The sequence below is a fragment of the Mesocricetus auratus genome, unplaced genomic scaffold, assembly GCF_017639785.1.
Source record: "Mesocricetus auratus isolate SY011 unplaced genomic scaffold, BCM_Maur_2.0 Super-Scaffold_100019, whole genome shotgun sequence".
In the NCBI taxonomy this organism is placed as follows: Eukaryota; Metazoa; Chordata; class Mammalia; order Rodentia; family Cricetidae; genus Mesocricetus; species Mesocricetus auratus.
Window position 1 is genome coordinate 11,633,026 of NW_024429200.1, and position 14,413 is coordinate 11,647,438.

The window sequence follows — 14,413 nt, forward strand, 5'->3', positions numbered from 1 at the left end:
TATTTAAAAATCAGAATCTTAAGTGTATATATTTCCAAGTTCAGTCATTCAAGTTCAGTCATTTTAGTTCAGTCATTCAGACCAACTTAAAAGGGGTAAGTAATGGCAATCTGAGTTTTCAGTTTGCCAAGAAGAAATGCATACAATCTAGGAATCTCCCTTGTGGCTGGCATCTGAAGTGGGGGCAATATTGTGTATGCACTAATCCTGGGTAATTAGTGTCAGAATTGAATGTGAATGTGGAACATTTAGTTGGCATCAGTAAATTGTTGGAAAATGCTCAGTTTTTTCACCCATAAAATGAGGACAATAATAAGATTTTCTTCAGAGGGTTATTGTAAGGACTAATAAAAAAGGCACTTAGCATATAGCCCTCTTGATTTGTGCCAACTGTAATTCTCTTCCAGCAATTTTTTCAGAAGCCCTAGAAAACTGTCTTCTCTAAGGACTGCCCTCTACTGGAAAGCTAAGAGAGAAGGAAAAGCAGATCTGGGCACTCACTGCAAAGATGCTAGGGGACATACCGACAAGCATGTGCTTTGCAGTGGAAGGTGAGGGAGAGCTAATTTTCCCAGCAAGGCTTTTTGGAGGCAACGAGCCCAGACAGAGACAATTACTGTAGCTGTTCATTTCTAAGCACGAGCAATGCAGCTGCAGAAATTCAGCAGGTAAACAGCAGTGCCTGGAAAACTCTGGATATCCACGTTGAACTTGCTGGCAAAAGTGAAGTACTATGAGAGCCTTTTCCTGAAGGAAGCTGTGATGGGTGAGGACCATTACTTACTTCAGAAGGGTGATCCAACATAGCACTCTGCAGCCACTTGTTTGCATATTGTCTGCCTCCCTGCCCTTCCTGGAATGCTAGCTTAGCCGTATTCACTGACATATCATCAGCACCTAATAACTTCATTGTTTTCCCTGGGGAAATATTCGATCAAGAACAATGCCTCACTTTCCCTGCTTTGTGCAGCCAAGGGGTGAACAGCTCTCCTCCACCATGCCCTCCCCACCGTGGAAGACCTCTGAAACCATGAGCCAAAATAAACCTTTTCTTCCTCTGAAGCAAGCAAACAAACAAACGAAGTCTCTCTTCGGGAAGGAGGTGCAAGGTATTCCTAAAGAAACTCCTGGTGAGGAAACCTCGACTGTGCAAGGTGGTGACTTTGGGGGCAATTTCCCCCCTCTATTTTTACCTTTTATAAAACAGGAGCTGGGGAGGGTGAAAACATGCTTAGTTTTGTGAGCCCTTGGGCTCCATCTCTGTACAACAAAAAAAACCAAATAGACAAATAAATCATTTTGGAAACTATGAAGTATTATTCAAACAAACCACCACAGACTTGATTTGTAGGACACCATCCATCCCCCCACCCCTCACGCCACATGAGAATGATGAGCTGTAAGTACTGACCAATTAATTACATGAACTGTGCTAAACACTTTAAGTTCAATTATTCATAGGGTTAATCCCATTTTACAGAAGAAGAAACTGGAGCTCAGGTAAGTTAGGTAATTTGCCCAACGTCACACAAATGATAAATGGTAGTGCTTAAATTAAAAACAAAAACAAACAAACAAACTGGCCTGACAGACACTGAACTTGGTGGTCTTGGCCACGTGTCTGATCTCAAGGTTGGTTTTTATCTTTTACCCTCTAGATGTGTCCCCCCCCCCCCCGTCTTTAGGGTGCTGGGGATCAAATTTAGCACTTAGAGCACGCAAGGCAAGCACACCATCACTGAGCCGCATCCTCCAGCCCCGTGTGCTTTGCGTAGTAAAATGAAAGGGAAGGGTTAGGCTCACTTTGGTGGTACACACTGTCATCCCAGCACTTGGGAAATGGAAGCAGGACCGTCAGAAATCAGAAAAAGAGTTCAAGGCTCTCCTCAGCAACACAGTGAGTTCAAGCCCAGCTGGGACAAATGAAACCCTGATGTTAATGGCTTTTGCCCTGAGCTGTCTCAAATAACTAGCGAATAGATGGAAACTGGCTGGATGTGTGTGTGTGTGTGTGTGTGTGTGTGTGTGTGTGTGTGTGTGTGTGTGTGTGTGTGTGTGTGTGTGTGTGTGTGTGTGTGTGTGTGTGTGTGTGTGTGTGTGTGTGTGTGTGTGTGGTGATAATAATTCAATCCTTTCAATGTCCTAGTTAGATTTTTTATTTTAATTTAGAGGAGGAAGATACCCAAATAGTCAACCCTCCTAGCTGCCCCTGGAGCAGCTGCACCTAAATGCCTCTCTGGTCCTACCCCAGCTTGAATCACGTCTCTTTTATCCCCACCCCCCGACAGGGGCGAGGTGTTCTCTGGAAGGCTCTCCCTAAGCCACCTCCATCACCCGAGAGCAGGGGATAGCAAGGGAAAGCAGGTGCTGCAGGCTGGTCTGGTCCAGTCCAGAGCCAGTTGCTGCAGCCTGTGTGCTGCTCGCCTGCCCACCCTCCGCGGCCAAGCTGGGGCTCCCACCCCTCCCGCCAGTCCCAGCATCGGCAAACCGGGGTCCGAATTGCGGCTTACCCGGCGACGGCTATCAAGTATCTGCAAAGTATCTGTTACGCTCTACGCTCGGGCTAGGGAAACCGCAGGCAACAGGGCTAGAAAGCCGGCGACCCGCAGCGGGAAGGGACAGGGCTGCGGGCCGCGACACCTCAGCCGCCGGCCGACGTCCCCGGGTTCCTCACCTCCGACTCCCGCCGCTGGCCGCGGAATGCTTCCCGGCCCTTGGGCGCACCCGGCTTCCCTTTACCGCCGTTGCCGTTGCCGTTGTCATTAGCGGGCGAGCCGGCGGGCCCGGGCGCCGCGGGGTCGTCCATGCTGGGCTGGCTCCCTTCAGCTGCTCGCTTCTGCAGTCCCCTACGGCAGCTCGGCGATCTCTGCCCGGGGCGACCCCGCCACAGCGCGCGCCCGGAACCAGGCCCCGCCCCCTCCTCCTCTATTGGCTGTGGCTACTCTCTGCGGGCCCGCCCCTGTGTTGTGATTGGCCGATCAGCCAGGCAGAGGTGGGGACTCTTTCAAGGAATAGTCCCCCTCACACCCCCGGCTTTTTGACCGCACCGTGGCTGGCGGCCTGGGACCTGCAGGTTGGCTTGTCGCTCCACCTCTCGACGTCTGCTCCCTGAGCCCTGGCTGGAGGCTTAGCTCCGCGTTGCCCGCTCCTTTCAGGCTGTCCCGTCCCACGTAGCGGCCTTTCCCCGCGAGCCGTAGTCTCCGCCCCTTTTCCACCGCAGTCTACGTTTCCGCGTTACCACCGACCCGGACCCCCGATCCCAGCCGCTGCACGCCTCTCACATCCCGCTTCGTCGCCGAGAACTCCTGGCAGGGAGAACGGGAGTTGCGGGGAGGGAGGGATGTCACTGAAATCCCTGACGCCCTTGAGGGACTGCTCCCTGTCATTTGTCCCCACTATGTGGGCACCTTTCTCGTGGTGCGAATAGATAGCAAGCCCCCACCCTCACCCGCTGCTCTTTCCTTCCCCTCTCTAAAGCAATCCCTGGGCGGGCGAGAATGCTCAGTGCAGCACTTGCTTCTAATCTAAGTCTCAGGTCTTGAGTTCGATCCCCGGATCCCCACATGGTGGAAGGAGAAAAGGGACTGCACAAATACTCCCTCCACAAGTACTCCGCCGCCGTTTCCTCCCCCATCCCACGCATACAAACAACAAATATTTAAATTAAGAAGGAAAGAAAAAACAAAACAAAACCAACAACAACTAAGAGCTCGAGGTTACCGGGCAGTTGAAGGCTGTGGGTTCTGCCCTCTCCTGAAATAGACTGATCTGGCTTGACAACGACTGAGGGAAGGGACCAAATCGCTCTCCTAACCTACTTGGGCGGTGAGGGGATCATTGAGTTGGGGGCTGTGCTAAGCACCGCACTAGTGTTTTTCAAGTACCATACCTCTTTCTGACAGGTTATTTACACAAATCCGGTGTTTACTAACGAGGAAACTAGTAAGCGCAGAGAATGCCATGGGATTCCCAAAGTAGTATATATTGCTTCTAGTCTCACTCAGTGTAGTAAGTATGCTGTTGTTCTATGGAAGAAACCCGTTTTCTTGGCTTACTACAGTCTTTGCATTTCAATTGCTGCTGTAAAATGCATGACCAAAAGCATCTTGGGTAGGAGAGGATTTATTCCACCTGACAGCTTAGAGTCCTTTACTCGGGGAAGCCAGAACAGGAGCTGAAGGAGACGCCATGGAGGAATGCTGCTTACTGTCTTGTGTCTCGCAGCTTACTCAGCCTGCTTTTTTTATACAACTCAGGACCACTTGCTCAGCGCTGTCAGTGAATCAGCTCCTCCCACAGCAACCGTCAATCAAGAATATGCCCCAGAAGCTTACCCACAGGTCAGTCTGCTGGGGGCTTTTTCTCAATTGAGGTTCTGTTTTCCAAAATGACTGCAGCTTGTGTCAAACTCACATAAAACTAGCCAGCACAGCTACTGCTGTTTAAGATCCTACTTATGACCATTTTTTTCTCTAGACTTTTATTTTTGACCCTCCTTACTTCATTCAGGCATGTTGCTGTCAAACAAACTTTGCTGGAATCCCAAACTGTGGTATTTTTATTCTCCTCAGACAATGCAATTATGCCTCCTTTCCTGTCTTAGGGACACTTCTATTCTTTTTAGACGTGATCTCATATTGTAGCCCAGGCTAGCATGAAACTATGTAGTCTAGCCTGGCCTCTAACTCTTGGTCCTCTTGCTATGTTCTCTTGAGTATTGGGATTACAGACATGAGACATCGTTCATATCTTAACTCCATTTTCCTGTATGTATATTTGTGCACTACATGCTTTCCTGGTGCCCATGGAGGTCAGAGGAGGAAGTTAGATCTCCTGGGACTGGAGTTACAAATAGTTGGGAGCAGAGGCAGGTGGATCTCTATGAGTTTGAGGTCAGCCTGATCTACAGAACAAATAGTTGGGAGCTGCCATCTTGACCCTAGGAATTGAACTCCGGTCCTGTGCTCTTAAACCAGTGAGCCTCCTTACCAGGCTCTCAACACTTTCTCCCTTACCTTTGTTAGTTGGTAAGATGTCGGGGGAGGGAGAGCACTGATAGAGATTTCATTCCTTGGAAATTTCTGGATACCTTTTCTGGTGCCCAACATTTCACTGGCACCACCAGCCTTCTATCCCCAAGCCTACTCCACTGTGGATGGAGCTCCTTTGGAGGGCCAGCCTCATTGTGGTTTGTTTGCTTTGTTTTGTTTGAGTTAAGGTCTCATGTAGCTCAGGCTGGCTTCAAACATGGTTTAACTGAGCATGACCTTGAACTCCTGATCTTCCTGCCCTCAAAGTGCTGGGATTACAGATGTGCACCACATCTGGTTCTTCATTAGCTTTTGCATACCACACTTCTGTATGTTTACCACAGGGGTTTACAATCTATGTGCCACTGACATTTTGTACTGAAAAAACATTTGTCATGGGTGAGTGTCACATACATTTTAAGCTTTTCAGTAGAACTTTTGGCTGCCCCCGAAATATGCCAGTAGCACTTTTCCGTTAGTTATGACAACCAAAAATGTCTTTAAACATTGCAATATGTCCCCTGGGGAGCAAAATCTCCTTTTGCAATACCTTGGCTTTGCATACAAACTCATGTGAATTTCCAAGAAAATCTTTGGCTCAAGGCACAAAGTATTTGATTTTGGAATTTTTTAGGGCATAATTTGTTAAACTCTTAAAAATGTACAATCTACATTAAGATTCACAACCCACGCCTAGTTTATCCCTGCTTTAGTGTGACAGACTTGCCACGGCACAGCCCATTGGGTTTCTTACTAAAAAAGAGTTCATTATCTACCTCTCCTCCTAAGCAGCCAGAGCTCTATGACTGACAGTCCCAGAAATGAGCCCTGTCAATCAGTAAAATCCTCACAGCCACTAGTTTTGAGGCTTTCTTCCTTTTTCTGCTTTTCCCCAAGGCAAAGACTGACCCATTGGGAGAGGGACTGAGGAGGTCTCCTCTGGCTTCATCTAAAGCCACTGCCAAGCCTAGACCTCCATCTGGCTTTGCTTTTAGAGATGGGATTTGCAAATTTGAAGATTGCAGAGAATCAGAAGGTGATCTTCTACTAGTGGGTTGGAAAACAGCAAAGGTCACACATCTATCTGCTCAGTATAAGCCCAGGCAGGTGTTCAGAACTTGTCATGAAGTGTCCAGAGAAAAACTGGATGAAGCCACAAGAAACTTCAATCAATTGAAAACTTTGAAACTGTAGGCCATTCAGCTCATCTGTTCACAAATGAGTGACAATCACAAATACCAATGGGCACAGAAGCACCCAGAAGTGTACCTGGGAGACAATTTGTCAGGCTGGTCTGTGTCTCTTTCCATTCTCTGAGATGTTGCCAGTCTTTTAAAATCTATACTCCGGGGGGGCTAGAGATGGCTCAGTGGTTAAGAGCACTCAGTCACTGCTCTTCCAGAGGAGCTGAGTTCATTTGTGTCCAGCACCCACACCAGGTGGCTGACAACCACCTGTATGTAACTGGCTGCCACGGACACCAGCTCTCCCACTCACATACCCACACAGATACGAAATTAAAAAGAAAATCCTAAAACAAAACAACACTCCCGACACACACACACACACACACACACACACACACACACACACACACACACAATACTACGAAGTTCTCTTGTCCCAAAGCTTTACTTCCAAACTCAGGTTTCTAACAGAGGGTTGATGGTACAAAGAATAATAGCGATAAAACAAACTCCTTTCTCCATTTAAGCACTCTAATTCACAAAAGCAAAATACTTCATTAAATAGATAGTACTTGGCCCTAAGACAGCTTAAAAATAAGATGAGGAGGTCTTCAGTCCTTGTTTCTGGGGGCTACTGGACAGACAGGATAATAAGGAGCATGTGTGGCACATGATGCAACAGAGGCTATGACCCTGTCTGCAACCCAGACCTGGAGGCTATGAAGTAACCAGTGGGTGCCAGTATCTTTACGCAGTATTCCCCCTCCCCACACCTAAGCGAGGATTACCTGCAAGTGTCTATGCACCACTCGCACACAGCGCCAGCAGAGGGTGTCGGATCACCAGAGTTATAGATGCTTGAGGGAACTGGACCTGAGTCCTCTGAAAGAGCAGCCAGTGCTCTTAACCATAAGTTATTTCTCTAGGCCTACTTTAAGCAGCATTTTTAATACATCTGTCTAATCAAACTTTAACATGAAGCATTGCACAGTTTACAAGCAAGTAAACTACAAGAAAATTACTCCCAATGGCTAGCCTACTAATAATTGAGAAAGAACAGGCAACTGTTCTTATTCTAGTTAATTTAGAGATAAACCTCTACCTGATTCCCGCCCCACCCCCCTTTGACTGGATACAGTTAGATCTTTTGGTTCCAGCAGAAGGGCAGCAACAGTGGTATTGGTGACCTAGATCCATGCTTTGGTTTATTTATTTCTTTTTTAAAGTTGTAACTACCCTCACAGTCCTCATCTCAAGGTGGTTCTGAGAAGGTGTGTGTCAAGGTGGGGTGGTGGGGGAGGAACAAGGTACTTGTTAGCAGGGTCTCAGTGGAAAACAAGTCTCAGGGCAATGGTCACTCAAACATCCTGCCGGTACCAGCATCAGCGGTTCACATCTTCGGCCTATGGCAGGTAACACCTGCTGCCCAGATACCTCTCATCTCTGAGTTCCTAATTCACAGAAGCAAGTGGTATTCTCAGGACACGGATCAGTTTTAAGAATATTTTATTTATTTTTTGAGATTACATAGTCATTATTGCTGATCTAATACAATCACTTAGACATAAAATTTCCAAGAGCTTCTCAGAACTGGTGGTCCTTAGAGGTCTTGTTCCTTTCAGTAAGATGACAGGAAGAAGTAGATGATTATTTATATATATGTATATTTATGTATATATATATAGTTTAGACTTGTCAATATATAATTTGCTGGTGTTACCTATTTTCTTTCCATAATTTTCCTTTATTAAAAAAGCTTAATGCAATAATGCATTCTGATTTTTTTTTAACCATGACAAAGTTAATTCTGAGGAAACCACAGGAGCAGCAATTTCAGATCTGTTCGGAGAAAAGCCAAGCAGCAAAAAAAGCTTTGCAGGAGTGTGTGGCCATGGGAGCCGTGCTCTCATGGGAGGGGAACATGAGGGAGGAGGGCAGAAGGAAGGAAGTCTAGAGGAATTTTGTTTAACAAGAACAAGGAAACGATGAAGACGTGAAGCAACACACATTTCATTATGGATAAGTGAGTGGTATGTGTCCCCATGGACCAGGGTCACACACCTAGAGAAGTCAGCATTCTTTTTGCCTCCTGGTAGCTAGGATGCATCCAAGAGGAAGTGTTGGAATAAGAGATTTGCTCTGATTCCAAAGTTAGAGGGAACAATGGTTTGGTTCTAACAGGACAGATCCTAGACAGGAGTCCTGGGTTTCCTTCTCTCTTTCTTCCACAGTCCCCACAAGCCCCTGTACTGGGGATTTGACCCAGAGCTGGGTACACCCTAGCTAATCAAGTGTCCTGCCACTGACTTACATCCCTATTTCTACTTCTGGTTGTTTTCTTAATGGTTGATGACACAGCAATCTCCAGAGACAAGGGAATAGACACCATCTGCTACTCATAGTCAAATACCTCACCATGGTCAGACACAGTGCAACCTACCTTAGAAACCTACGTGGTTCCCTTCCTATTTGCAATGGGTCTCTTCACTATGGTTTGACAGAGTATACTCTGTAAGGACCAGGCATAGGAAGCTCTGTAGAGAGCAACGCTTTGCTTACTACATCTACCCTAGACAAGGGTTTATTAGGGTGGCAGAGCCCGGAAATTGTGTAAGACTTAAAACCTAAAACCAGCAGGTTATGACTTGGGGCCCATGAATATAAAAAATTAGAGTCCAGAACCTGCCTAATGGAATCTGCCCTGGACATAAGACTAATGAAGTCTGCTCTGGACATAAGGCGAGGCACAGATATCTGAACCTTTTGCTAAAGAGATCCAATTAAGAGCCAGCCAGGCACGGTAGCATATGCCTCAGAAGGCCACGGCAGGAGGACTGCCATGAGTTTGACACCAGTGAGGGTTACAGAGTGAGACTATTCCAAAACAACAACAAACCCCACAATAACAAAACAGAGGTGGTAGTGGGAGGGTGATACAATAAGCTATTAATACACAAACCAGAACGAGGCAAACAACTGGATATCTTTGTGGACTCTTCAGCCTCTATAGTCTTCCTTATAAAAGAGAATATAGCCACAGATGATGCCTTGTGAAGAATCCATTTTCTGGGCTGAGACATACCATCTAATAAGGCAAATAGCCACCTACCCCAGTTCTGTTTCCCTATCTTCCAGGGCACACACAAAGACCAAGAGGAGATGGTGGGAGCAGGGGAGAGGATCTAGATAAGGTGTGTCTTCTGTTTGGATGACCTTGGTCTTGAGACTTTGAAGCAGAACAATGTAAGAAATACATGAGAAACAAACATGAGACTTTTAAATAGGATGGGCCGTGAGAGGAACTCATTTAACTCAAGATTCCTAGGGTCACTCCAGGTTTTAATTTTTGAAAACAATTGATTCCAATGGAAATCTTGAAACCAGTCAGGCCGTCTCCAAAGGAAATCTAACTCTTGGGTGGAATGAGAAATTTCACACTGTTTACATTACTAGCTCTTTCATAATGCTGGAGTTACTTAAGAAACTCTCTGAAACAGAATCCTTAACAGAAGGGGCCAGATCATAAAGATACAGCAGCAACAAAGAAAGATGAGATATCAGATTGCAGATCTCACTTTTACCAAGGGCAACAGTCAAAGGGGTGAATGTCTGATGAGGTTCAAACTAGTTCCCACCTCCTTCCCTAGCACCCAGTGACAGCCTAGGGCTTTATACATGCCAGGCAAGTTCTTTATCACTGAGCTATACCCCAGACCTCACACTAGTTTTCATCATCTGGGTACAGATGACAGAGTCATCTGTCTTCTGCAGCCAGGCCATGACGACTTTCCTAGAAATCAAACAGACTTGTTTCTTTAGGATGTCAAGCAGGATCTCACTCTGAAGTCTCAAGCTTCCAAATCTCTAGCAAACATCTTTGCCAACTCAGTTCCAGAAGAAATTTCAGGAAGCATTATCCACATGAAGCTATCCTTTTCTGAGACAGTGCCAGTCTAGAGGGGCTTCCTAGAAAACGGTCCCCCTACTTCCTGAGCAGAGTTTAGTGGGGTTAGAAAGCAAAACACATGCCTGGCCAACACCAGAGGTATTAAGATCATGGAGGCACACCCCTCTTGGAACCAGGAAGCATTAAAATGGACATAATATTCAAGGAACAGAAAGGAGTCCTGGGTAAGAAGAGATCCCAGTAGGCACAGACACAGGCACAGCTGAGTTCTTGTTGTAGCTTACAAGACCTTAACACTCCTACCTCACTAGCCTTTTTATGAAGAAGGCAGTGACAGTAACTATCAAGACCGAGAATTCAGGCCCTGTTAAGTCAGTGGCTTCCAAAAAGGCCTCACCTGGGAAAGGACCAAAGCTTTGAGAAAGGCAGCTGCTGAAAATTTATTCCAGAAAACCCTAAGTAACAAGGAGTCTGGCATCCCTGAACTAACTCCTGAGCCTGGAAAGAAAAATGGCCATCATTGAGGATTCCATCAATAGGCAATGATGCGAATGATCACTAGGAATGACTGCCCATTTCTTTTCTTCCTCAGCCTGTCCTCTGCGGCTCTCAAGGTCCCAGGAGTAGTAATCACACTCTGGGCCAAGGCTACAGGCACAGGAATCTAGATTTTAATAAATAAATAACCTAACACATAGGATGAGCATGGCGGGCAGCTCTGATTGGAGAAGCAGCTTGCTGGGTTCTTCCATGGATAGTAGTGGAGAAAAGGCTTGGTTCTATTCTTTAAAACGTCTTCTGGCTTGCATTACAGGAACTTAATACCTGAAGGGGAAAAGAAAGATGAAACTGATGCTGTCTGCTGGTGGGGCTGGAACATAAGCAGCCTGCCCACAAGTGTAACAGGGAGACAAGGGCTTTCCTAGTGTATATGGTGAGGATAGATAACTGTGGCTCTTGTTCATGTCAAGAAGGCTCAGCGGACAGAAGCACCTGCCACCAAGTCTCCGCCTCCTCAGGACTCACAAGGTAGAAGGGGAACTTACTTCCACAGGTTACCCTCTGACCTCCATATATGCAACATGAGCTCATGCACCCCCTCTACGCATACATAAATACACACTCACAGCATAAATAAGAAAAATGTGATTTTAAAAGACTAGTACGTGTGTGGGGGCAGACAATGGCAATGTTTAAAGAAGACCTTAGAGTGCTTTGAGGCAGGAGACCTGGAGGAAATGTGCTATTTTCCTGAGTTTGTATAAAGGTATGTGGTAGGAGATGCAAGGGTCAGTGGCACTGCGGGAAGCTCTTCACTACCCAGCCTTCTCTGGTTTCTGGGGAGCCCAAGGCACCTGTAGTAATTAGGCTTGAAGGGCCCGTTCTTGTTCAGTCCCAGATACTTGGCCTGTTCGTCTGTCAGCTCTGTCAGGTGGGCATCAAAGGTGGGCAGGTGTAGGCTGGCCACATACTCATCTGCAAAGACCACAGAAGTCATGGGATAGGCATTCATGTCTCCTATCTGGCTATTCTCCTCAAGCTAGGCCTTAAGAAGTTGGAAGACAGGTTGGAGTTCCTGGAGATGATTGGGAAATGCTTGACTTTTGCTTATAGGTCCTCAAATCTAAGGAGTGACTGCCTTCAGCTTCCAGTCCAGTGACTTTAAAAGCCAAATATTTCTTCCAGTAACTCTTTCTGCCCTGAAGCTTTTCCCTCAGAAAAGAGAGAAATAATGGGAATAGAATAGGCCTTAAAAATGGGAAGTTTTACCTTGATGTCTACAATGTACTATGAAAATACTAGAAATACTATATTATACATTCTAGAAATATTAACATCCATGTGAACTGGGGGAAAAACCCCCAGAACTGTGGGGGAGGGCCTAGACAGACTTTGGAGATTCCCCATGGAGGGCCTCACCCTTCTTGGGGAGTGGAGGAGGGGACGGAGAGGGAGCTGGGATTGACATGTGAAGCAAGCTTGTTTCTAATTTAAATTAAAAGAAAAAAACCAAAAACCAAAAAAACCTAGAACTGTGTACTGTGCCTTAGTAATTTTATATCCTTTGAATCACTGTATTACTAGCTTCATTATATATCCAAAGAATATAAACTGCTCTATTCATTTCATACCTTTCCAAACCATGGTAGCTTTGTTTTGTTTTGTTTGAGACAGTGTTTCTATCTGTGAAGTCCTGGCTACCCTGGAACTTGTTCTGTAGATCAGGCTGGTCTCAAACTCACAGACAGTTTGCCTCTGCCTTTCTAGTGCTGGGATTAAAGACCTGTACCACCACCTCAGACCCATCCAAACTGTACTAAAGGGAAATACAGCAAATTGTAACAGTAGATGGAACAAAGCCAGAAGCTGACTTATTCCCTGAGAGCTTGGGACAGGCTTTTTAAAAATTTAAGACAGTTTAATGTTTCTATTATACCAATCCCCCACATAATTAACTCTCTCTTTTTTTGAGACAGGGTTTCTTTATGTAACATCTTTAGCTGTTCTGGGACTCTGTGGACCAGGCTAGCCTCGAGCTCACAGAAATCTGCTTGCCCTTGCTTCTGGAGTGCTGGGATTAAAGGTGTGTGCCACCACCCCCTGGCTATAATTAACTCTTTTTCTTTTTTTCCCCGGTTTTTCGAGACAGGGTTTCTCTGCATCGATTTGGAGGCTGTCCTGGACTCTCGAGCTCACAGAGAATCACCTTCCTAAGTGCTGGGATTAAAGGCATGCTCCACCAATACCCAGCTTTATAATTAACTCTTAACAGGAACATGCATCCCTTAAAAGAAGGGGCTATTTATCATCTTAGAACTGGAATAGCCAGATATCACAAGGCCAGAGATATTCTCTTTTGGGGGGGAATATCTACCTCTCCCTTTTGAGATTTTTGCATATATGATACTTTAAAAGAGAAAATCTTTAAAATTCAATTGGTAGGCCAGGCATGGTGACACATGTTGTAATCCCAGATAGGAAACAGGAGTGAGTTCAATGCCAGCCTTGGCTACATTGTGAGACCCTGCCTCAAAACATACAATGTGATGCATTGCAACAGGGCATAATAAAATAATTCTGAGGCAGGTATTCTAAACCACAGCAAAATGTAAGAACTCCCTAGAAAAACCTATGTGGAGAGTCACACAAGTCACCTTGGAATAGAATCACCTGGACTCCTAGTTCCTGTTTTATAAGACAAAGATGTTTTCTTCCCCCACCCTCCAGAGGAAGTTAATGTCTCCAAGCTTCCTTCTGTTTCTGACAGTGAACTGCTTTGGTGAGAATGAGGAAGGACGAGCAGCTTACCCATTTTCTTGGGCAGCAGGTACACATCTTGCTTATAGCGACCCTCAGGAGCATTGTAAAGTTCTATCAAGGCGAGAGCCTAGAAAAGCAGAGAGATGTATGCTGATGAGCTTTCCAAAGCCTCCAAACTTGGCATGTTTAGGGAGCCCCTCCAGCCCACTACGGTCTCACTGCAGAGTTTACCTGAGTGGTAGCAGTGATTGAGAGTACAAAGGTAGGCACTGTGGAGCAGCTTAGGTTCAACAGACGGCCCTGGTGATCAAAAGTCAAGGCAAAGGGCATTAGGATGTTTGCTGACCTTTGAAGGGAGGATGACTGCCAATTCCCAATTCTTTCCTGACCGAGACTGTTAGACATAGCAGGCACTCAACAAAAAGCAATTAATTGATATCCTTTTAATTCTTTTTTTTTTTTGAGATGATGTTTCTTTGTGTAGCCTTGGCTGTTCTAGAACTTGTTATGTTAACTAGGCTGGCCTCAAACTCACCAAGATCCATCTGCCTCTGCCTCTCGAGCGCTGGTACTAAAGGCATGCATCACCATCGACCAGCCTAAAATTTAGTTTCTAACTGATATAATAAAGCAAAACTTATACATACTTATACGGTACCATGTAATGTTTCATGCAAGAGTACACATATCTATTTCCTCAGACATTTATCATTTCTTTAAATCCTCTCTTTCAGCATTTTTAAGTGTCCAGTACATACTTGTTACTATAGTTACAGTATGGTGATAGTATGCCCAAACTACTGACACCCCTAGTTGCCTGAAACTCAACATCCACTGATCAACCTCTCCCCGACCCCACCACCTCATAATTCAAAGCTATTGGTAACTGTTGTTTTTGTTTTTTGAGATAGGGCCTTACTGTGTAATCACAGGCTGGCCTATAACTCTCAATTCTCCTGCCTCAGCCTCTTGAATGTTGGGATAACAAAAGTGTGCTAAAATGTCTGGCTTACAGAAGCTATTCTTCT

At 45.7% G+C, this 14,413-nt stretch overlaps 2 protein-coding genes across 2 annotated transcripts in view; both read right to left on the bottom strand.

Annotated features, from left to right (window-relative positions):
• Strip2 (striatin interacting protein 2) overlaps positions 1–2,874 on the bottom strand; it is a 43,928-nt gene extending 41,054 nt beyond the window's left edge. The window contains exon 1 of the mRNA XM_040728583.1: positions 2,675–2,874. Within this exon, the coding sequence (XP_040584517.1) occupies positions 2,675–2,806 (132 nt within the window). The 5' untranslated portion in view covers positions 2,807–2,874. The remainder of the gene's footprint in view (positions 1–2,674) is intronic.
• A 4,832-nt stretch (positions 2,875–7,706) lies between these two features.
• The window catches only part of Ahcyl2 (adenosylhomocysteinase like 2), a 154,543-nt gene continuing 147,836 nt past the window's right edge, over positions 7,707–14,413 (bottom strand). Inside the window, 4 exon segments of the mRNA XM_040728740.1 lie at positions 7,707–10,949; positions 11,480–11,600; positions 13,434–13,512; positions 13,617–13,685. Coding sequence (XP_040584674.1) covers positions 10,943–10,949; positions 11,480–11,600; positions 13,434–13,512; positions 13,617–13,685 — 276 coding nt within the window. The 3' untranslated portion in view covers positions 7,707–10,942.